Source organism: Pogonomyrmex barbatus, unplaced genomic scaffold (genome assembly GCF_055798465.1).
Source record: "Pogonomyrmex barbatus isolate J1 unplaced genomic scaffold, ASM5579846v1 scaffold2, whole genome shotgun sequence".
NCBI lineage: Eukaryota > Metazoa > Arthropoda > Insecta > Hymenoptera > Formicidae > Pogonomyrmex > Pogonomyrmex barbatus.
In genome coordinates, this window is record NW_028297116.1 from 21,588,319 (window position 1) to 21,607,001 (window position 18,683).

General features: G+C 25.8%; 3 protein-coding genes, 1 long non-coding RNA gene and 1 pseudogene across 8 annotated transcripts; all 5 read right to left on the minus strand.

Moving 5' to 3' along the window:
• Positions 1-175: 175 nt before the first annotated feature.
• LOC105430301 (uncharacterized) lies at positions 176-4,480 on the minus strand. The gene is made up of 4 exons (XM_089076416.1): positions 2,892-4,480; positions 2,250-2,522; positions 1,488-1,751; positions 176-1,330 (listed from the first exon to the last, which is right to left on the minus strand). The coding sequence occupies exons 1-4, from the start codon at positions 4,091-4,093 to the stop codon at positions 1,273-1,275; spliced, it is 1,797 nt and encodes a 598-aa protein (XP_088932542.1). The 5' UTR covers positions 4,094-4,480; the 3' UTR covers positions 176-1,272.
• Positions 4,481-4,855: 375 nt separating this feature from the next.
• Positions 4,856-6,944, minus strand: LOC148936752 (uncharacterized). The gene is made up of 2 exons (XR_016139022.1): positions 6,734-6,944; positions 4,856-6,524 (listed from the first exon to the last, which is right to left on the minus strand). It is a non-coding gene; the product is annotated as an uncharacterized LOC148936752 (long non-coding RNA).
• Positions 6,945-7,005: 61 nt separating this feature from the next.
• On the minus strand, positions 7,006-7,976 carry LOC105430300 (uncharacterized; annotated as a pseudogene). Its single transcript, XR_016139070.1, has 3 exons — positions 7,687-7,976; positions 7,169-7,470; positions 7,006-7,024 (listed from the first exon to the last, which is right to left on the minus strand). The product of XR_016139070.1 is annotated as an uncharacterized LOC105430300 (transcript).
• A 762-nt stretch (positions 7,977-8,738) lies between these two features.
• LOC105430242 (uncharacterized) lies at positions 8,739-11,059 on the minus strand. Its single transcript, XM_011643704.2, has 3 exons — positions 10,797-11,059; positions 9,992-10,252; positions 8,739-9,836 (listed from the first exon to the last, which is right to left on the minus strand). The coding sequence occupies exons 1-3, from the start codon at positions 11,033-11,035 to the stop codon at positions 9,761-9,763; spliced, it is 576 nt and encodes a 191-aa protein (XP_011642006.2). The 5' UTR covers positions 11,036-11,059; the 3' UTR covers positions 8,739-9,760.
• A 2,391-nt stretch (positions 11,060-13,450) lies between these two features.
• LOC112552850 (uncharacterized) lies at positions 13,451-18,416 on the minus strand. 4 transcript variants are annotated; one of them, XM_089075966.1, is made up of 6 exons: positions 17,160-18,416; positions 16,499-16,778; positions 15,716-15,982; positions 15,283-15,560; positions 14,458-14,729; positions 13,451-14,069 (listed from the first exon to the last, which is right to left on the minus strand). In XM_089075966.1, the coding sequence occupies exons 1-2, from the start codon at positions 18,353-18,355 to the stop codon at positions 16,640-16,642; spliced, it is 1,335 nt and encodes a 444-aa protein (XP_088932092.1). In that variant the 5' UTR covers positions 18,356-18,416; the 3' UTR covers positions 13,451-14,069; positions 14,458-14,729; positions 15,283-15,560; positions 15,716-15,982; positions 16,499-16,639. The 4 variants fall into 4 exon arrangements, with proteins under 4 accessions (XP_088932092.1, XP_025074879.2, XP_088932094.1 ...); XM_025219094.2 differs by having other exon boundaries at positions 15,716-16,209; XM_089075968.1 differs by lacking the exon at positions 17,160-18,416 and having other exon boundaries at positions 16,499-16,637.
• Between the last annotated feature and the right edge of the window lie 267 nt (positions 18,417-18,683).

Here is an 18,683-nt window from a genome sequence, read left to right on the forward strand (position 1 = left end):
GAATCTCAATAAAAAAATTAAACGATTATAATAAAAACGAATTTATTTCATCAAAAATTGTGTCAACATTAATTCAATCATTAATAGAATTTATTTAAAGAGAATCTGTTGAAAGAAACTTGTCACAGTTTTTTATATATATATATAAAATGTTAAGAAAATGTGCGTATACGTTGTCGTTTCATTAGTTTTTAAGTATACTAGTCTTCTTAATTACTATGTTATTACTATGTATATTATTCATATAACACATAATATAATAGCAATCACAACAATATTATTTCTTCATAGAATCATATTATAATAGCGTGAATTTGCTAAAATATTGCAAAGATATTACACGAATATTAAAATGCCTGCCCAAATAAGTTATAATAACATAATAATGCCATATCACAATTGTATTATTGTAATATTGCGAAAAATTAAATTAATTTACATATTTTCATTTATAATTTACATATTTATTATAAATATACAGTAGTAGTTGCATTATTTAACTCCTCAAAGAATTGTCGTCAAATACAATGTATTACGATATTGTATTAATAACATTTTATTATTGTCATAATCATCATAATACAATGTATCTGCAATATATTTGTAATAGAATAATATAATTGTAATAAAATATCTGCAATATAACAATATCAATGAAAGTAATATCATAAAAAAATAATTTTTATTAAGTTAATATAATCTTTTAAGTAATAAGAACTGGAAGATTTATGCAATAAAATGAAATCAATAAAGCAATATATTATAAACATTTTTATAATATTTCACAAAATTACAAAATAAATAATACTTCCAATATATTATGATATTATGGGCAAAATTTTCATAATATTATGTGCTATGTGAATAAAAACAAAATATTCATTACTATTTTATCTCTTTCGAAATAATCGTCATTGTTGATATCAAATTGTAATACAACTTAAAATTCATATAGATTCAAGTGAAAGAATAGAAACATACATAACTGACTAGTACAAAATGTAAAATTACTTTAAATTATATACATCACTTGATAAAGATAACGTTTGCAACCATTTTATCATTGAATTATTTCTACAACTTGCAAATGCGCACCAGCTTGATAAAAGCACGTACTTGAATTATCTTTTTTATGTGCTGAAACATGTATCAATATATTCGTTGGATTTTTTCTAATCCTTTCCTGAGATCCTGAATACTCATACATATTATGAAATGTGAAGATATCCAGTTATAATTTGATGTGTTACTAATTAATTGATGTGTTATCACCTATTTTGAAGACATCAGCATGAATGTTTCCAAGTTTTTTATTGCTTTATAATATAACCTGCAATTAAATGCAAATTTATAGAATAAATGTAATGAATTAATGTAATGAATATTAAAAATAAAATTACATTTCAGTTTTAGGCAAAATTTGATTTTATTGAAATTTGTATATATTCTTTAAATACTGAAAATTTGAATGTATAGTTTACACTTACCATTGACTTCTTTCACTTCCTATGACTGGCAAATGCGAAACCTCCTGATAAGAACCTGTGTTATTCCTCCGATTAACCGAGAATTGCATCATCATATTGGCAGTTCTTCGAGTTTCTTCATCAGATTTTGAATACCTATTTGTAGAATATGCTAAATAGTCCATAGGACAAACTTCAACATTTGTTGCATTATGAGTTTGCAATATCTGCTGAGGAACATTTGTCATTACCGTTCGCTGATTCTGAACCGCTCCATAATGTAACCTTTAATTATATATAAATGAATGAAAAAAGTAAAACAGTACATTCTAGAGTTGTGTTTCTATTACTATTGGAAACAATTAAGATACATATTAACTATGTGAACTACTGGATAATTTGTTTGAAATTAAATTCTATTATTTATAAATTGATCGTTTACTTTAATGTTGTTAGAATTTGAGAATATTTGAAATACCATTCAAATATAACAACTTCCGCTAATATCAAAACGTTTAGCTATAGAATAGATAATTGCAAATTAAGAAAATTTATTATATCCTTTTTTAAATAATCATTTCTAGCGATAAGATTAATAATTATAATATCCTTAGCGTTTGTATAAATAAAACGCGCACATAAAATACCTAACTAACGTATTTACAAAAATATGAGAACAAATGAATAACGAATATACAACTTTTAATTTACACACACATTATATTAATTTATTATATAAGAATTATATATGAAAGATAAAACAATGACATATAGAATTTTTACCATTGATCTCCTTCACTGGCTGTGTCTGGCAGGTATGCCTCTCGATAAACTCTTGAACTTGTAATACTCGATTCATTTGTCATATGTTGCATTCTACGTAAATCTACGATATTTCTTCCAATTTCTTCATCAAGCTTTAAACATTTACTTACATTTTGAGATGTTAAAACATCTGGAGCTAAACTGTCATTATTTGATGTTTCAGATCGCAATATTTGTTTCAAAGTATTCGTCTGCATTATTGGTTGATCTTGAATTGATTCATAACAAGATCTGCAATATAGGATAATTAATAATAACATATAATACATTTTAAAATGAAATTATTAACTCATTTCAACAGTGTGAATTGGTTAACAGGTATCATTTTTAAATCAATCTATTACGATATCTAGATATTAATTAAATAATTGCAAATCTTAATTAACAAGTTTCTGTAATAATTTGATTTAATGCAGATACTTTTTAACATTATACATTTATAAAACACGCATGTTGAATTACTGACTAAGATTTATATAAATATTATGGTAAACAAATAAAAAGTCAAGTCAGTATCAAACTTTTAAAATACATTGCATATCAATTGTACGTTTGTAAGTCATTTTTAAAATATAAATTTATACTGTTGATAACATTTACCGTTGTCTTTTCTTATTTTCCATAGCGCAATCATTCTTTGCGCTTTTGTCGTTTAATTGCTGCATCATTATGTCTGCATTATTATCTTCATTTTCTCTTTCAGTTCGCGTACTGTCACTTATACCATGGAACACTAAGTGATTCGCTAAGCCATTTATTCCCAGAAATATCGTCAATTTGCGATCGCAGTGAATGCATTTTATCATATGACTGTCATTGCTGATAGCAAAATGTCGTACTAACCAGGCACGTTTAATCATTTCTTTTATATTTATTACTTCCTGTTTATGTTTTCTTGTCAAATGGAATGTCAAACATACCACATCGTATGCATTCTTTATCAGCTGATTGCAAATAGTACATTTTGCGTTATATCCTTCTTCTTTAGTGAAATATTGCCATAACAAGTTGTAAGTACTTTCGAAATTTTTCCACTCGTTGTCGTTTGATAAATTATGAAAATTATATAAATGTTGTTTCATTCCTCTTGTAATGCCTGAAGCTTTATAAATTTTATCACAATGATTACATTTTATTTCATTTTTGTTTATTGATGTATAATATTGCCATGCCCACGAATATTTCAACGATAGTAATATATCCACGTTACTTTTTACATTTTGATTATTATTTCTTGGATTTTCATTTATATGACGACAGATTTGTAAGTGATGCGTTAAGGTATATACTATACTATTTAATATATTCAATTTGCTATTGCAATGAATGCATCTCGCCATACAATCTTTTATGTCTGCGAAATGCGATGATAACCAACTGTTTAAAATTGGTTTTTGTATTTTTATTACCTCTTCTTGATGTTTTTTCAAAAAATGTCTTGTTAAAGTTTGTGTGCTATAAGCATGTCTTAACAATGCTTTACAAATCTTACATATTGCAGTTGCATAATTTTCTCCTTTTATGTAATATTGCCATATTAAGTTAGACTTATTTTTCTTATTTTTCCACACTAAATCATCGTAAATATTTATGTCATGCTTACGTAAATGTATTTTTATTGTCGGTTTGGAATGTATGTTTTTATTTCCGGTATTTTTATAAATTTTATTACAATAATTACACTTTATATCATTATCACTTATTTTGGTATAATGTTCCCACAGTTGGTTCCGTATTTCTTCCATTGCTTCTGCACAATATCTCTGAGCGTATATTACTGAATATGTTAGGATGACTGTCATACGACAATATTCCAAAAGACTGTTTGAGAGGTCGAGAAAAATGTTTGAAACTTACCTAAGATATAAATATTAGTATGTAGTTTAATGCTAAGTTGAGATATTTATTTAATAGATATTTTGTGCATTTAAATTTTTCAATATTTAATTATAAAACATATATGTAATACGAAAAATAATATCTTTTCGATATAATTCTATATATGAAATATATATAGCATTTTTCATTTCATAAGTTTTAAATATTTTGATATAAAACAGAATATTGAATGTTTTCAGTTTCTAATTTAAAGTTGTAACATTTAAATTTTGAGAAAGTTTTATATTATATCTATGAAGTTTGAAAGCGGTAAAAATATTTAAATGTGCAAAAACATGGTATATTAGTGTAAGCATAAAAATAAATAAAATAAAATAAAATAAATATGTTATTTATATTATATGTTACTTATAAATCTTTATTTAAAAAGTTATAAAACATTAACGTATGAAATTGCTACGGTCTAACTTATTACGTAATATAAATTACACAGAGCTGCAGTTTTGCAAAAATTGTTAAATTAATTATCAAAATTTATTAAATCTAAACAAATATTTCTTTCTGTATAGAAACATAAATGAGGAGAAAAATTATATTAAATAATATGTATTGTATTATTAATATAAATTATATATGCATGTATATTACAATATTAGTTACAGATATAAATAATAATATATAAATCTTGAATGTTTAAATTTAATATATATCATATTATATAAAAAAATAACTGTTATTAATATAATGTATAATTTATCTAATCTTTTATCTTTACTATCAATACTGACGATATGATTGCGTATACCCGTTTTAATTTTGTTTTTAATTTTGTTGTATAATTATATTAAATAGAAACAGATTTAATTATAAAAGAAATATTTATATCGATAATATCGAAGCTCATTTTTTATTTGAGCTATACTTCAGATTTTATTTCTAATTATCTTTTTTCTTCTATTCTCAAGACCGTATGTTATGAGGCAATATTGCAATTCACTTATCAATATATTTGAAGTTTTTATATTATTTTAGAACAATACAATAATAAAAATTTATTTCATATTATGTTACATAGCAAAATATGTTACATATGCATATACAAAAGCTATGATTAAATTAACATAAAAATATGAATAAGGAAATTATGTGCGACTGTACATTAATAGTTTAAATCAATAACATCTTTATCTCAATAAAATTGAAATAGATAACATAAACAAACAATTAAAAAGTAAAAATACATTATTATGTATTTTAATTATAGATAATATATTTTTAATTCTATTTAACAAATTAATGCAGTACAACTCAACTTTTGTTTCTCATCAAAGATTTTTATAGCACATAAATAAATATTTTTCTAGATAAATATATTATTTTAAAGAGAAAATGTAAATATAAATAAAATAAGATTTAGTATGCGCAAGATTTACAATAAGAAATTAGCATTATATTATTTTAACCATTAATAATGATGATTCGATTTTCATTTTTCAAAATTGCACATTTCATTCTATAAATTCTTGTAAATAAGAGCGATAATTACAATGAAACCTCATTACATTCGACAGATAAAATTTTAATATACTTGAGATTAAAATACTTAATGCAAGTATGCAAGATTGATTTGAGTTCTTAATATAAGACTTAATATTTTGTTTTCTTAAATACAAAATCATTCTAAATGTGAAACAGGTATAAATCATGAGCAAATGCTTCATTTTTTAATCAAATTCTTCATTGTTGCATAAATCGTGAGCAAATGCTTCATTTTTTAATCAAATTCTTTATTGTTGCACTTAAAAGCCATCAAAAAGTTATGTAATCCCAATTTCGCTACCGCGATGGCTGGACACTTTCGATTTTCTATCAGAATCCATCGCGATAGAAATAAAAACCTCGGAAATTCTCTTATCCAAGCCTGTATATGTCTGCTAAATCAACTTGATCTTCATTAGTCGATAATATCTTTGGAGACTCGTTTTTAATTTCAGTATATCTTCTTGTTTCCTCCTGATCTGCGTACTGCTGACGTTTGTGCTTTGGTCGAAACTATATAAATACACACATTAAACAAGAATTATTTTAATAAATTAATAAACAAACTAATTTGCATATAAATTGAAATACAAAAAGTCTATGTCAAAAAGTCTGAATATTTATAATATCTTTTATTATATTGCATTAATTTCGTTATTTGTTATTTAAACAGCTTTTCTATCATTTATTAAAATCAAATTATATAATTCAAAAGTTCATTTGAGATTGAAGACATCCAGAGTATATGGGAGACATATGGGACAACATGGGCACAGCATCATATGGCATCGGCGTCAAAATCGCAAGGGATCTAGATACAAATCCTCCGGGTGCCGATGGCATGCCGTATGGTGGCTATAATAAATGTTTTCTCTATTAATTCCATATAGTTGTATCTCTTTAGACACATGCACAGATACCATTTTAATTGTTTGCTTCAATTATAATTGAATATTGAATTATTATTTCTTTGGAAAAATTAAATGGTATCAGAGAGAATATTAAAAAGATGGAATCTTGAATTAGAAGTTGAGGCCGTGAGAAAAGAAATTGAGAACGCTTACCTGAATCATTGGATGCATCGGCACTGGGTGCACGACGTAAATAAGTGTTGGTTTTTAGTCGGCATGGTATAATTCTGCGTGATGACCCATTGATGAACGATATTACGCGTTTTCAGACTCAGATCGCTCATTATTTCGTCAGTAGTGTTTGATTATAGGCAGCTACATAACTTTGGTGTCAAGGTCAAATAGCTGGATGCTAATAGTTCTGCTGCTAGCTACCAATAAACCGATACTCGCTAGTAAGCCTGCCAAACCATTAGCTACTCCCATCACATTGCTATCATCACCCTGAAACATACGTTGGAATTTCTAATTCACAACGCAATAATATTTACACTTATATCAATTTAGTTCAATAATAAACATTAAAAATAAAAGGTAGTATAAAAAGAAATTATTTTTTCTTATTTTTTATTTTTTAAAAAATTTTGCCCTATTTTGAGACTAATGAAAAGGCTCGATTTGGAGTAAAAAGTTAAATTAGAAACTATTAGAACTATCCTTTTCAAAATATCACATATTTGAATATTAAATAGTTGAGAGTACAAACTAGACGCGAGATGAGCAGAAGAGAAAGCAGAATTTGTTTTGATGGAGGACGCCGCTAATGTCACGACCACTCCAAGTGCATCGGCAACCAAGGCAGCCGCACCTGCCCAGAGCATCTTGCACCAGATCCACCTAAGGAAGCTCCGTGGACGAGCACCAGGATACAAAGACAACCAATACAATACCTGAGTGCAACATCAAACGTACAAATTATATTACGTTCTTAACTTTTACAACTTTATTTTTTCAAAATATGATTATCAAAATAACTTGAAAGAAGTCATTTCGATATATTCCACATTATATTTATCCAACAAAAATGTCTTTAATTATACAAAAAATAATATCAATAATATCAGCGTGATAATCAGTAGAATTAATAAAAAGCTCTCTTGACTTACCGAGAAGTAATTGTCCGCAAGATGTGAACATCAATAAATTCGAATCTCCCTTATTTTCGGCAGCCGTTCGGCAGATCCTGATGACCCTCGCATTTTGGTAGCTGCTGCTGCAGCTGTTGCTTTTCCGATATAAGGACATGCTTCGAGTGTTTTGATTCTAGATAACTCTCTGGCTTCAATTCCGAGTTCACCGAATCTTTCGATTCCCTCGAGTGACTCGAATTTTGACTTCTTATCGTAGAGTCAAGCGCGATCGTTGCTGTCTCTTCCATGATTTTCTTCGATCAAATCAATCATACTTACTTTTATGAGAATTTTATAGAATTATCACTTTCGCTCAAGATAATTTTCTGTCGGCAATTACTGTTCACTTGCGATTTAAAATTATTATTTAAAACTCAAAGTAGAGCTGGAAATACCTTAATTGACGACAGTCATTTCGACTTGTAAAATTTCCAAAATGATTAGAAATTTTGAATTCATTTTAATCTATTATCTGGGATGCTAATTACTCATAGACAACATAGATCTGATCGTCTTTCCGATCTGTCATTTCTTTCTGGAAATTATTTGTTTAAAAATTTAATAAACATTTTTTATTTACGAATGTAAATATTATCGGTTTTATTTACGAATCTTTTTAAATTAGTTTGGAATAAGTTATGATATTACATCTTTGTAATGTTCGACTTTTCAATAGCGGATCTTTACTACCACTATTCAATATAATTCATTCTATCAGACCAAATGTAATACAATTATTACAAATAATACAGTAATACAGTTATTACCCAACATATTTGTATATATTTGCTTGCCGACTAAGTGAGATTGAATTTCAATAAAAAAATTAAGCGGTTATAACAAAAATGAATTTATTTTATCAAAAATTGTGTTAATATTAATACAATCATTAATAGAAATTATTTAGAGAAGACTTGAAAAAAGCTTGTCACAGCTCTTGTTTTTTAACATTTTACATATGTATATATATATATATATATATATATAAAATATCATTTCTTCATAGAATCATATTATAATAGAGTGAATTTGCTAAAATACAAAGATATTACAGGAATATTAAAATGCCTGCCCAAATAAGTTATAATAATATAATAATGCCATATCAAAATTTTATTACTGTAATATTGCGAGAAATTAAATCAATTTACATATTTTCATATTATAAATATACAGCAGTTGCATTATTTGTAATTCCTCAATGAATTGTTGTCACATCAAATGCAATGTATTATGTGATATTGTATTAATAACTTTTTATTACTGTAATAATTATTATTTAATAATATAATCATCATAATACAATGTATCTGCAATATATTTGTAATAGAATAATATAATTGTAATAAACATCTGCAATATAACAGTGTTAATAAAAGTGATAATATATAAAAAAATAATTTTTATTACGTTAATATAATCTTTAAGTAATGAGAACTGGAAGATTTATGCAATAAAACGATATCAATAATGCAATATATTATAAACATTTTTATAATATTTTGCAAAATTACAAAATAGATAATACATTATACTTCCAGTACATTGTGACATTATGGGTAAAATTTTCATAATATTATGTGCTATGTGGATAAAAATTCTAAAACAAAAAATTCATTACTATTAGTATTTTATATCTCTTTCGAAATAATCGTCATTGTTGATATCGAATTGTAATACAATTTAATCGAATTGTAATACTTAAAATTCATATAAATTCAAATAAAAGAATAGAAACTAGAATAGAATACATAAGTGAATAGTACAAAATCACTTTAAAATAGTATAAAATTACTTTAAATTACATACAGCATTTGATGAAAGATAACGTTTGCAACTTTTATCATTGAATTTTTTTATTTACTGCGACTTGCCAGTACTTGCACTAGCTTGATAAAAGCATATATTTGAATTATCTTTTTTATATGCTAAAATATGTATCAATATATTCGCTGAATTTTTTCTAATATTTTCCTGAGATCCTGGACACTCACATATATTATGAAATGTAAAGGTATCCGTTGCAAAATGATAATGGTTTGATGTGTTACTAATTAATTGATGTGTTATCATTTGAAGACTTCAGCATAGATGTTTGCAAATCTTTAATTGCTTTATAATATAACCTGCAATTAAATGCAAATTTATAGAATAAATGTATTAATGTAATGAATATTAAAAATAAAATTATATTTCAGTTTTAGGCAAAATTTGATTTTATTGAAATTTGTATATATTATTCTTTAAATACTGAAAATTTGAATGTATAGTTTACATTTACCATTGACTTCTTTCACTTCCTATGACTGGCAAATGCGAATCCTCCTGATAAGAACTTGTGTTATTGCTCCAATTAACCGAGAATTGCATATTGGCAGTTCTTCGAGTTTCTTCATCAGATTTTGAATACCTATTTGTACCGGAATATGCTAAATAGTCCATAGGACAAACTTCAACATTTGTTGCATTATGAGTTTGCAATATCTGCTGAGGAACATTTGTCATTACCGTTCGCTGATTCTGAACCGCTCCATAATGTAACCTTTAATTATATATAAATGAATGAAAAACGTAAAAGACTACATTCTAGAATTGAGCTTCCATTACTATTGGAAACAAATACTATTGGAAACAATTAAGATACATATTAACTATGTGAACTACTGGATAATTTGTTTGAAATTAAATTCTATTATTTATAGATTTGATAAATTGATCGTCTACTTTAATGTTGTTAGAATTTGAGAATATTTGAATATTTGAAATACCATTCAAATATAACAACTTCCGCTGATATCAAAACGTTTAGTTATAGAATAGATAATTGCAAGAGAAAGAGAGAATTAAGAAAATTTATTATATCCTTTTTTAAATAACCATGTTTAGCGATAAGATTAATAATTATAATATTCTTAGCATTTGTATAAATAAAACGCGCACATAAAATATCTAACTAAAGTATTTACAAAAATATGAGAACAAACGAATAACGAATATACAACTTTTAATTTACACACACATTATATTAATTTGTTATATAAGAATTATTTTATGAAAGATAAAACAATGACATATAGAATTTTTACCATCGATCTCCTTCACTGGCTGTGTCTGGCAGATATGCCTCTCGATAAACTCTTGAACTTGCAATATTCGATTCATTTGTCATATGTTGCATTCTACGTAAATCTACGATATTTCTTCCAATTTCTTCATCAAGCTTTAAACATTTACTTACATTTTGAGATGCTAAAACATCTGGAGCTATACTGTCATTATGTGATGTTTCAGATCGTAATATTTGTTTCAAAATATTCGTCTGCATTATTGGTTGATCTTGAATTGATTCATAACAAGATCTGCAATATAGGATAATTAATAATAACATATAATACATTTTAAAATGAAATTATTAACTCATTTCAACAGTGTGAATTGGTTAACAGGTATCATTTTTAAATCAATCTATTACGATATCTAGATATTAATTAAATAATTGCAAATCTTAATTAACAAGTTTCTGTAATAATTTGATTTAATGCAGATACTTTTTAACATTATACATTTATAAAACACGCATGTTGAATTACTGACTAAGATTTATATAAATATTATGGTAAACAAATCACAAAAAGTCAAGTCAGTATCAAACTTTTAAAATACATTGCATATCAATTGTACGTTTGTAAGTCATTTTTAAAATATAAATTTATATTGTTGATAACATTTACCGTTGTCTTTTCTTATTTTCCATAGCAGCGCAATCATTCTTTGCGCTGCTTTTGTCATTTAATTGCTGCATCATTACGTGTGCATTATTTTCTTCATTTTCTCTTTCAGTTCGCGTACTGTCACTTATACCATGGAACGCTAATAAGTGATTCGCTAAGCCATTTATTCCCAGAAATATCGTCAATTTGCAATCGCAGTGAATGCACTTTATCATATGACTGTCATTGCTGATAGCAAAATGTCGTACTAACCAGGCACGTTTAATCGTTTCTTTTATATTTATTACTTTCTGTTTATGTTTTCTTGTCAAATGAGATGTCAAACGTATCACATCGGATGCATTTTTTATCAGCTGATTGCAAATAGTACATTTTACGGTATATCCTTCTTCTTTAGTGAAATATTGCCATAACAAATTGTAAGTCGTTTCGAAATTTTTCCACTCGTTGCCGTTTGATAAATTATGAAAATTATATAAATGTTGTTTAATTGCTCTTGTAATGCTTGAACCTTTATAAATTTTATCACAATGGTTACATTTTATTTCATTTTTGTTTATTGATGTACAATGTTGCCACGCCCATGAATATTTCAATGATAGTAATATATCCACGTTATTCTCTACATTTTGGTTATCATTTCTTGGATTTTCATTTATATGACGACAGATTTGTAAGTGATTCGCTAAGGCATCTATACTATTTAATATATTCAATTTGCTATTGCAATGAATGCATCTCGCTATACAATCTTTTATGTCTGCGAAATGCGATGATAACCAACTGTTTAAAATTGGTTTTTGTATTTTTGTTACCTCTTCTTGATGTTTTTTCACAAAATGTTTTGTTAAAGTTTGTATCTTATAAGCATGTCTTATCAATGTTTTACAAATCTTACATATTGCAGTTGCATAATTTTCTCCTTTTATGTAATATTGCCATATTAAGTTAGACTTACTTTTCGTATTTTTCCACACTAAATCATCGTAAATATTTACGTTATGCTTATTTAAATGTATTTTTATTGCCGGTTTAAAATGTATGTTTCCGGTATGTTTATAAATTTTATTACAATAATTACACTTTATATCATTATCACTTATTTTGGTATAATGTTCCCACAGTTGGTTCCGTATTTCTTCCATTGCTTCTGCACAATATCTCTGAGTGTATATCACTGAATATGTTAGGATGACAAAATCATACGACAAAAGACTGTTTGAGAGGTCGAGAAAAATTTGAAACTTAAGATATAAATATTAGTATGTAGTTTAATGCTAAGTTGAGATATTTATTTAATTTTTGTAAACATTGTCATGATGTAGATTGCTATTAATTTATCATGTTAATTTTTATATAAAAGATGCACGTTAAATACTTGAGCTTTTTTGTATCTTGCTTTATTAATTAATTTGGAATTTATCTTGTTTTGTTTTGTTTTAAATAGCTATCTTTTTGAGTTAAATGACAAAAATAATAAAAATTGACTGTTATGTCTTTCTTCCTTTCTTCAATTCACCGACTTTCGAAATATATAAAATATTAGACAATAATAAAGTTAATAAGATTCAAATCGCTGATAACAGTGCATGATTAGTTATTCTAATTGATTCATTTTATATCATTATAAAATTCTATACTTTAAATGTTTCGATTCAGTTTCATCAACAGTAAACAATCTATGGCTATGTTCAGCAGAAAAAGCAGTTTTGCAATTGTTATAAAATTTTTTAATATGATTGTTCTATACATTTAGATCCATGAGGAACTTTGGGCAAAAATCAATTATATCAAAGATTTATACAACAGTTGCAAAGCTGCTTTTTCTGCTGAGCCATTAGTCAGTTATACAGATAAACGATAATAAAACAATACACAAATCAATAAACCGCTAAATCATTTTAAATTTAAATTAACGCAAATGACAAATTTTTGCTGATGATAAATTTTTAATTTGCCATATTTAAACCACCATTTTGAATTTTGAATAATCTGACTTCAAATTCTGATTTAGTGGCCTCAAAAACCTTTTTATTAAAATTATTATACAGTTTTTAAAACTTTTTCTTCAAAAATATTAACGGTACAAAATGTTTTTCATGGCTACTTAATGACGCAACTGGATGAAAAAAAAACGTACGGCATTAAAAAAAATCTATTTTAAAGATCTATTTTAATGATAAATGTCACTTTAAAATGACGTAAACAAAAGTAGAAAAAAAATTTACTTTGCCAACAAAAAAATTACAAATATATCAAGAAACGTCAATTTTTACATTTTTAACAAACTTTTTTCAAAAATCTGACGTAAGCAATTTAATTATCGGATTCGTGTTCAGCGCGCAAAATATACAGAAAAATGTATCTTTTATTCAAACAACAGAAACGTCGGCCAGTGTTATTATTTAATTTATATCTAATTTATATCTCTTTCGAAATAATCGTCATTGTGATATTAAATGGCATTGTAATATAATTTAAATTCAAATGAAAGAATAGAAACAATATATAGGAAATAGTACAAAATATAAAATTGCTTTTAAAATTATGTACAATGCTTGATTAAATAAAAATGTAATGTGTCGTACGTAGGATAGGTGTGCCTTGACTCTCTCACTATTCGAATACCTGAAAATTTAAATTTAGTCAAATAATGTTGGAAATACGAATCTAATTATTCTAATATAAAAACTACCAAGAATTTCAATTCACAATATTTTAATATTAAATAGATGAAAATAAATAATAAATGATAACGGATGTTTACTTAATGAATTAACTATAAACATTTTATTATAATATTAATAGCACTAATTATCCACTTTAAATATGTTAAATATCTACTAAAACTTTTAAATTAATCTAATGTAATACTAAAGATCAAATTTTTTTGTATGCTGTGCATTATACATTTTAAATTAATTTATTACATATAATATTATTATATGATATAATTATACATATATTTACTCAACTACATGTATTTACATAAAAGATAAAGGACTATTTGTAATACCATTATAGTTTTTCATCTTCTATGATTCTGCGAATGGCATCCGTTTGATGAATGCAGTGGCATTATTCTTCATCTGGTTGTCGTTTCAATGTATTTGTGATGTATTTTTTTCGATATCTTTGTCAGATTTTATGTACTTATTCATATTATAAAATATGAAGATGTCCAAAGCTGAATAAAAATAATTACCATTTACCATATTATTTGTTTGCAATATATGTTTCCGAATTATTCATCATTTCTGTCTGCTTTGAATTGTTTTAATATACAATCTGCAACAGTAAGCAACATAAAAGATGGATACTGAATTAAAATAATTAATACAGATGTAAAGTTACTTTCAAATCTGATACTTTGTTTGATTATATTGAAATTGAGAGTACTATTATTTGCACATTGAAATTTTAAATGTCGAAATAAATATTTACAGAATGCGAGAATACTCGCAAAATAAAATCAAATGTAATAATTTCTGTCAATTACTAAATATGTGATATTTAATTACATAAGAGTAATTTTATATTAGCAAAATTTCATATTGATTGAAACAAGGAAACATAACTATAATATTCATAATGCTCATTTAGTTTTTTTAATAATATATAATAATACTATTTTAATAATACTATGTTACGCCTCGAAACAAACACATTTTATGTATATACATTTTATGTATGTGATTAAATTTTTATGTATATTATTAAATATTATATTTATGTATATAATTAAATCTAATATTAAATAATATGTTTTCAATTTGTATATTAACATTTATCTTATATCAACTAGAGGAAGATATTACAAACTATGTTTGCAACTTTTTACCATTGAGGTCTTCCATTTTCTGCGACTTGCAAATGTGTGCCAATTTGACAAAAGCATGTATTTGAATTATCTTTTCTACGTGCTGAAGCATGTATCAATATATTCGTTGAATTTTCTCTAGTCCTTTCCTGAGATCCTGAATACTTATACATATTATGAAATGTGAAGGTATCCGGTGATAATGGTTTGATGTGTTACTAATTAATTGATGTGTTATCATCTATATTGAAGACGTCAGCATGAATGTTTCCAAGTCTTTTATTGCTTTATAATATAACCTGCAATTAAATGCAAATTCATAGAATAAATGTATTAATGTAATGAATATTAAAAATAAAATTACATTTCAGCTTTAGGCAATATTTAATTTTATTGAAATTTGTATATATTATTCTTTAAATACTGAAAATTTGAAAGTATAATCTACATTTACCATTGATTTATTTCACTTTTTATGACTGGCAAATGCGAATCCTCCTGATAAGAACATGTGTTATTCCTCCGATTAACCGAGAATTGCATCGTTATCTTGGCAGTTCTTCGAGTTTCTTCATCAGATTTTGAATACCTATTTGTACCGGAATATGCTAAATAGTCCATAGGACAAACTTCAACATTTGTTGCATTATGAGTTTGCAATATCTGCTGAGGAGCACTTGTCATTACCGTTCGCTGATTCTGAATCGTTCCATAATGCAATCTTTAATTATATATAAATGAATGAAAAACGTAAAACACTACATTCTAGAGTTGCGTTTCTATTACTATTGGAAACAATTAAGATACATATTAACTATGTGAACTACTGGATAATTTGTTTGAAATTAAATTCTATTATTTATAGGTTTGATAAATTGATCGTCTATTTTAATGTTGGTAGAATTTGAGAATATTTGAAATATCCTTCAAATATAACAAATATATCCGCTGAAATCAAAACGTTTAGCTATAGAATAGATAATTGCAAATTAAGAAAATTTATTATATCCTTTTTTAAATAATCATTTTGAGCGATAAAATTGATAATTATAATATCCTTAGCGTTTGTATAAATAAAACGCGCACATAAAATATCTAACTAAAATATTTACTAAAATATGAGAACAAACGAATAACGAATATACAATTTTTAATTTATACACATTACACATTATATTAATTTATTGTATAAGAATTAAATATGAAAGATAAAACAATAAAGATATAGAATTTTTACCATCGATCCTCTTCACTGGCTGTGTCTCGCAGATATGTCTCTCGATAAACTCTTGAACTTGCAATATTCGATTCATTTGTCATATGTTGTATTCGTAAATCTATGATATTTCTTCCAATTTCATCATCAAGCTTTAAACATTTATTTATATTTACTTATATTTTGAGATGTTAGAGCATCTGGAGTTAAATTGTCATTATTTGATGTTTTAGATCGCAACATTTGTTTCAAAGTACTCGTCTGGATTATTGGCTGATCTTGAATTGATTCATGATAATATCTGCAATTATCTATAGGATAATTAATAACAATATATAATATATTTTAACTGAAATAATTAACTCATTTCGACAGTGTGAATTAGTTGACAGGTATCATTTTTAAATCAATCTATTACGATATCTAGATATTAATTAAATAATTGCAAATCTTAATTAACAAGTTTCTGTAATAATTTGATTTAATGCAGATACTTTTTAACATTATACATTTATAAAACACGCATGTTGAATTACTGACTAAGATTTATATAAATATTATAGTAAACAAATGGTAAACAAAAAAGTCAAGTCAGTATCAAACTTTTAAAATACATTGCATATCAATTGTACGTTTGTAAGTCATTTTTAAAATATAAATTTATACTGTTGATAACATTTACTGTTGTCTTTTCTTATTTTCCATAGCACAATCATTCTTTGCGTTGCTTTTGTCGTTTAATTGCTGCATCATTATGTCTGCATTATTTTCTTCATTTTCTCTTTGAGTTCGCGTACTGTCACTTATACCATGGAACACTAGTAAGTGATTCGCTAAGCCATTTATTCCCAGAAATATCGTCAATTTGCAATCGCAGTGAATGCATTTTATCATATGACTGTCATTGCTGGTAGCAAAATGTCGTACTAACCAGGCACGTTTAATCGTTTCTTTTATATTTATTACTTCCTGTTTATGTTTTCTTGTCAAATGGAATGTCAAACATACCACATATGCATTCTTTATTAGCTGATTGCAAATAGTACATTTTGCGGTATATCCTTCTTCTTTAGTGAAATATTGCCATAACAAGTTGTAAGTCGTTTCGGAATTTTTCCACTCGTTGCCATTTGATAAATTATGAAAATTATATAAATGTTGTTTAATTCCTCTTGTAATGCTTGAACTTTTATAAATTTTATCACAATGGTTACATTTTATTTCATTTTTGTTTATTGATGTACAATGTTGCCACGCCCATGAATATTTCAATGATATTAATATATTCACGTTATTTTCTACATTTTGATTATCATTTCTTGGATTTTTATTTATATGACGACAGATTTGTAAGTGATTCGTTAAGACATCTATACTATTTAATATATTCAATTTGCTATTGCAATGAATGCATCTCGCCATACAATCTTTTATGTCTGCGAAATGCGATGATAACCAACTGTTTAAAATTGGTTTTTGTATTTTTGTTACTTCTTCTTGATGTCTTCTCAAAAAATGTTTTATTAAATTTTGTATCACATGAGCATGTTTAATCAATGTTTTACAAATCTTGCATATTGCAGTTGCATAATTTTCTCCTTTTATGTAATATTGCCATATTAAGTTAGACTTATTTTTCGTATTTTTCCACACTAAATCATCGTAAATATTTATGTTATGCTTATTTAAATGTATTTTTATTGCCGGTTTAAAATGTATGTTTCCAGTATGTTTATAAATTTTATTACAATAATTACACTTTATATCATTATCACTTATTTTGGTATAATGTTCCCACAGTTGGTTCCGTATTTCTTCCATTGCTTCTGCACAATATCTCTGAGCGTATATTACTGAATATGTTAGGATGACTGTCATACGACAATATTCCAAAAGACTGTTTGAAAGGTCGAGAAAAATGTTTGAAACCTACCTAAGATATAAGTATTAGTATGTAGTTTAATGTTAAGAGATATTTATTTATTTATTTTTGTGGACATAATGTAGATTGTTGTTATTAATTTGTCATAATGTAAAGTGTTGTTGTTAATTTTTATTAATATAAATTTAGATGTACATTAAATGTTAAAACTTTTTGCTTTATTAATTCTTGCTTTATTAATTAATTTGGAAATTATCTTGCTTCATTTTTTTTGAATAGTTTTTTTTTAGTTAAACGGCAAAAATGAAACTTTATTGTTACGTC

What these genes read in the sequence shown, in the direction of transcription:
- LOC105430301 (XM_089076416.1), bottom strand. Translation starts at nt 4,093, where the DNA reads ATGACAGTCATCCTAACATATTCAGTAATATACGCTCAGAGATATTGT. An exon ending in GAAAATAAGAAAAGACAACG is followed by an intron (nt 2,523 to 2,891) that starts GTAAATGTTATC and finishes CCTATATTGCAG; the next exon opens with ATCTTGTTATGAATCAATTC. An exon ending in GGAAGTGAAAGAAGTCAATG is followed by an intron (nt 1,331 to 1,487) that starts GTAAGTGTAAAC and finishes ATTTAATTGCAG; the next exon opens with GTTATATTATAAAGCAATAA.
- LOC105430242 (XM_011643704.2), bottom strand. Translation starts at nt 11,035, where the DNA reads ATGCAGACGAATATTTTGAAACAAATATTACGATCTGAAACATCACAT. An exon ending in GCCAGTGAAGGAGATCGATG is followed by an intron (nt 10,253 to 10,796) that starts GTAAAAATTCTA and finishes ATATAATTAAAG; the next exon opens with GTTACATTATGGAGCGGTTC. An exon ending in GGAAGTGAAAGAAGTCAATG is followed by an intron (nt 9,837 to 9,991) that starts GTAAATGTAAAC and finishes ATTTAATTGCAG; the next exon opens with GTTATATTATAAAGCAATTA.
- LOC112552850 (XM_089075966.1), bottom strand. Translation starts at nt 18,355, where the DNA reads ATGACAGTCATCCTAACATATTCAGTAATATACGCTCAGAGATATTGT. An exon ending in GAAAATAAGAAAAGACAACA is followed by an intron (nt 16,779 to 17,159) that starts GTAAATGTTATC and finishes AGATAATTGCAG; the next exon opens with ATATTATCATGAATCAATTC.